Raw genomic sequence first — 5,017 nt, forward strand, 5'->3', positions numbered from 1 at the left:
CACACACACACACACACACACACCAAACGGGCTGGCAGCTGCAGTGGCATGCTTCAGTTCAGAGGACAGAGAGCTTTAACCTCCGTAAATCCCCTCAAACACCCTTTCACTTGTTAGTCGTGCGTGTGTGTGTGTGTGTGTGTGTGTGTGTGTGCTCGCTCCTTAATGCCTATTTCTTTCTTTTTCTCCATCTCTTTGATTCCTCTCCTCCCTCATTGTCCCCCTGTAAAAAGACTCTTGTGTCTTGGGGAAAGAGGCGTTTGTGTGTGAGAGGACAACGGCTGAGCCGAGTTTAGATGGCGGGATAAATTAGCAGCCTTGTGCCTGTTACTGGTTAAATAAATAAATTACATTAGGAGCCAAGGTGATGCATTAAATTGTCACTCAACAGAAAATGAATCAGCCCCTATTTGGATTATCGAAAAATTGGATGGAAAAAACACATAGTCTGGGCATTTTGTTATAGTTTCAGACATTTTATGGACCAAACAAATGATTGATTAGTGTTTAAAATAATCAATCGATTGATTAATGAAAATAATTGTAAAAAAAACAATATAAATACAAAGTAAGATTTACGATAGAATATGTAAAAAAATATTTGTTTTAAAGTCTTTGTTTTTAATGTGTACAGTTGTGCAGGAAATCACATTCCAGGGGACGCAAAAGTACAAAAATATGTGCAACAGGGGCGATAGTAAGGATGCAAGCATACAAAGTTTATTCAACTACGTATAAGATGATAATTGGTACATAAATCTAAGTTTTGTAAGTACAGTTGCAGAGGAGACATAAAAAATAGGAAAATGTAAACTTTTGTTCCAGTGTGGTTTTGTTGTCCCTCCCTCAGTCTAACACTTGGTGGTGCTGTTGTCTCTCTCAGCTTCTGGATTGGGGTCCATTTGACCTGGTGATAGGAGGAAGTCCCTGCAACGACCTGTCAATCGTCAATCCTGCCAGAAAAGGGCTCTATGGTAGGTGGCTGCCAGAGGAAGTCATGTCAGAGGCTGTGTTTGTTATTCTAAGCACAGATGATTTATACGGCATATCATTACATTCCTTTTGACATCCAATCTTAAAGTTTTCAATTGGCATAAACATCTGATCACAAGTGGACAGCTGTAGCTGCGTGTGTTTTCACCTGTCTGTAGAATGTGCCTTCAAATGCGTCCTGAGTGACCACTTCTTGGATTTCACTTCCCCGCTCTAAATGCAAATAAACACGTTCATCATTTCTGTTTGCATAGACGCTGGTTGATTATGAGCGTATTTATAAATGTAAGCTGTTACTCTCACATAAAGCATACATTAGGAATGTGTGATGACTTGAAAAAGTGTTGCCCACAGTCATATGGCTGACCGGCGGCGGGTCCAATGCCAGAGAGTACGTAGTACAGTGGTGTGAAAAAGTGTTTGCCCCCTTCCTCATTTCCTGTTCCTTTGCATGTTTGTCCCACTTAAGTGTTTCGGAACATCAAACCAATTTAAACAATAGTCAAGGACAACACAAGTAAACACAAAATGCAATTTGTAAATGAAGGTGTTTATTATTAAAGGTGAAAAAAAATCCAAACCATCATGGCCCTGTGTGAAAAAGTGATTGCCCCCTAAACCTAATAACTGGTTGGGCCACGCTTAGCAGCAACAACTGCAACCAAGCGTTTGTGATAACGTGCAATGAGGCTTTTACAGCGTCCTGGAGGAATTTTGGCCCACTCATCTTTGCAGAATTGTCCTAATTCAGTTACATTAGAGGGTTTTCGAGCATGAACGGCCTTTTTAAGGTCATACCACAACATCTCAATAGGATTCAGGTCAGGACTTTGGCTAGGCCACTCCAAAGTCTTCATTGTGTTTTTTTCAGCCATTCGGTGGTGGACTTGCTGGTGGTGTTAGGATCATTGTCTTGCTGCAGAACCCAAGTTCGTTTAGCTGAGAGTCACGAACGATGGTGGAACATTCTCCTCAGGATCTCTTGGTAGACAGCAGAATTCATAGTCCTTTTATCAAGGCAAGTCTTCCAGGTCCTGAGCAGCAAAACAGCCCCAGACCATCACACTACACCACCATATTTACGTGGTATAAGTTCTTTTTTGAAATGCAGTGTTCCTTTTACGCCAGATATACTTGGACACACACTTCCAAAGAGTTCCACTTTTGTCTCATCGGTCCACAGATGTTGTCCAAAGTCTCAGCATCAAAGATGTTTGTGGAGAAATTGAGACGAGGCTTTGATGTCTTTTTGCTCAGCAGTGGTTTTCTCCTTGGAACTCTGCCATGCAGGCCATTTTTGCCCAGTCTTTCCTGAGGTGGAGGCATGAACGCTGATCTTATTGAGGCAAGTGAGGCCTGCAGTTCTTTGGACGTTGTTGTGGGGTCTTTGTGACCTCTTGGATGTTCATGTCTTCGCCATTTGTGGATAATGGCTCTCACTGTGGTTCGCTGGATTCCCAAAGCTTTGGAAATGGCTTTATAAACCTTTCCACATGATAGATTCAATTACTTTTTTTCATGTTCCTGAATTTCTTGGTTGGTCCGGCATGATGTGTAGCTTTTAAGGATCTTCTGGTGGACCTTACTGTGTCAACAGCTCCTATTTAAGTGATGCTTGATTGGGGACAGGTGTGGCAATAATCAGGCCTGGGTGTGGCAGAGAAATTGAACTCAGGTGTGGACACCACAGTTATAGTATGTTTTAACAAGGGGGGCAATCACTTTTTCACACAGGGCCATGATGGTTTGGATTTTTTTTCACCTTTTATAATAAACACCTTCATTACAAATTGCTTTTGTGTTACTGTGTTGTCCTTGACTATTGTTAAATTGTTTGATGTTCCGAAACACTTAAGTGTGACAAAAATGCAAAGGAACAGGAAATGAGGAAGGGGGCAAAACTTTTTCACACCACTGTACGTTGTAGCTTCTAACTGAATCTCTGGGGCTGTTTTTTTTTTTTTTTTTTTATATATATCTACTTTATTTTATGTTTCACATGCTTGTAGGAGTTGTGCTATGGTTTACTGATGATGAAGACCCAACATGTTCTAATTTTTCCGCTTCATAATAAAAGCATTTCACAAAATATTGTGAGGAATTTAAAACGAATGAAAGTGTGCTCACAGTGTAGCTCTGGCAACACAATTCTAATGATTAACAAAAGGAGATGACATAAGAGCAGGGGTATGTGTATTCATATTTCATATCAGGGAATTTGGGGATGTTACTAACAATACCGTCACTGTATTCTGAGAGCAGCACAGTAACAGAAAGGCCGACACATCACTAACAGTATATGATAATAACATCCAAAACACACTATTTAATTTGTGTGGTTTCTGTGACATGAGAAATACTTTGAACGATTGCGTAGTTCCGCTGACAGTTGAGTTGGTGGTCCCTAAGGTGGTCCAGGACACATTCCCATTCTCATTGCATTTCAGACAACCCGTATCCCTTGTTTTCACAACCTTCTACCTGTGAAAGTCCCCTGGAACGGCAGTTGAACTCATAACTTACTAATCGTGAATTCGTACCAGATCGTTGTACTCCCAGTTACAGTTTTGACGTCACACACACATAAACTGTTGATGCTGTAAAGACACTGTGAGAAATAGTATAAATAGGCAACGTAAAGTAAGTCCACACATTGTAATCAAAACAATACACATACGATTGTGTACTACTACAGGTTATGTTTAATGAAGCCAAAAATTTGTCGCTGACTAGAAATTGCTAGTATCAGCTCGCGGTAGCTAACGTCAATGATAGTTAGCCGCTAACGCTTAGCTAGAAGGGTTTGTGGTGACTTTGCCTGGAATGCTACCAAGTCGTGAGTTGTGACTTGAAGACGAAACTCACGGGCTAAAACCTGTGTCTGGAACACAGCATGAGAATGTGGACACATTGGGCTCAAACCACCTCCAGATGTGTTTTTTTGCGATCTTATCTCAATGTGTCCTCAGAGAGTTTTTACCGTTACTTAGAGCTGTCCACTGGTGATCCCATCACTCAGGATGGAGCTTACTGCCAGTTGACAACAGGGCCTTATTTACTTGTAATACTATTTACACAAATATATTTATTATCTAATTATATTTCTTCATTCATATTATATGTGTGTTTTGTGTTTTGATTTATTTCCCATTGTTGGAGGTGCCTGAGGCCTCAGAACAACTACTTCTGTAACTTCTGTGCACATTGCAAATACAGAACCTTGAACCCTATGGGTATATTTATTAACACTTGTTTTGGCAAATACTCTTCAAAGCATAGGAAAAGACACTGATACTGATACTGTGCAACCACGTGTGCAAGACTGCCAGTAGGCTCCATTCATTTAAAATGGAACATTGCAGTTGGTGCTAAGTGGAGCGTCTGTCATAGTGGGATGGGTCATGTCGCTGTCAGTCCCCTGCTCCATTCATTCTTCATTTCCCATGAAGTGTCAGTTCAACTTCTAATTTCCAATCCTATCTGTATTGGTGAGAGGTGGCACTTTCCTAAGTTGAAAGCTACTACTTTACAGCTTTACAGTATCATCAAATTAATAGGCATGTGTGTTTGTGTCGGCCGCTGTCCATTTCCTAAGGTTCTGAAATGCAAACATTTTTGACTACTTTTCTTTTTTATAAGGGCGTGCGTCCGTGAGCACCCACGGAGGAAAACATAAATTGGTGCTTATGCTTCAAAGTCATTTAATTGTGTTGTTACTTATCAAGGTGAACACTTGTAGTTCTTCAGATTGTCAAAAAGGCTTTTTTCTGGTGCTTTCATACTCCTATATCCAAAACTAAAATACCCAATGCTATATATATATATATATATATATATAAATTATCTATACACACTACCGTTCAAAAGTTTGGGGTCCCCCAACAATTTTGTGTTTTCCTGAAAAGTCACACTTATTCACCACCTTACGTTGTGAAATGAACAGAAAATAGAGTCAAGACATTGACGAGGTTAGAAATAATGATTTGTATTTGAAATAAGATTTTTTTTACATCAAACTTTGCTT

The 5,017-nt window shown here is 40.0% G+C and overlaps 1 protein-coding gene across 1 annotated transcript in view; it reads left to right on the forward strand.

The window, feature by feature from the left end:
* Positions 1-5,017, forward strand: part of dnmt3bb.1 (DNA (cytosine-5-)-methyltransferase 3 beta, duplicate b.1) — a gene marked incomplete at its 5' end in the record, with an annotated part of 58,826 nt that overhangs the window by 47,815 nt on the left and 5,994 nt on the right. The window contains 1 exon segment of the mRNA XM_032520187.1: positions 884-974. Coding sequence (XP_032376078.1) covers positions 884-974 — 91 coding nt within the window.

This window comes from Etheostoma spectabile, chromosome 7 (assembly GCF_008692095.1).
Source record: "Etheostoma spectabile isolate EspeVRDwgs_2016 chromosome 7, UIUC_Espe_1.0, whole genome shotgun sequence".
NCBI classification, from domain to species: Eukaryota; Metazoa; Chordata; class Actinopteri; order Perciformes; family Percidae; genus Etheostoma; species Etheostoma spectabile.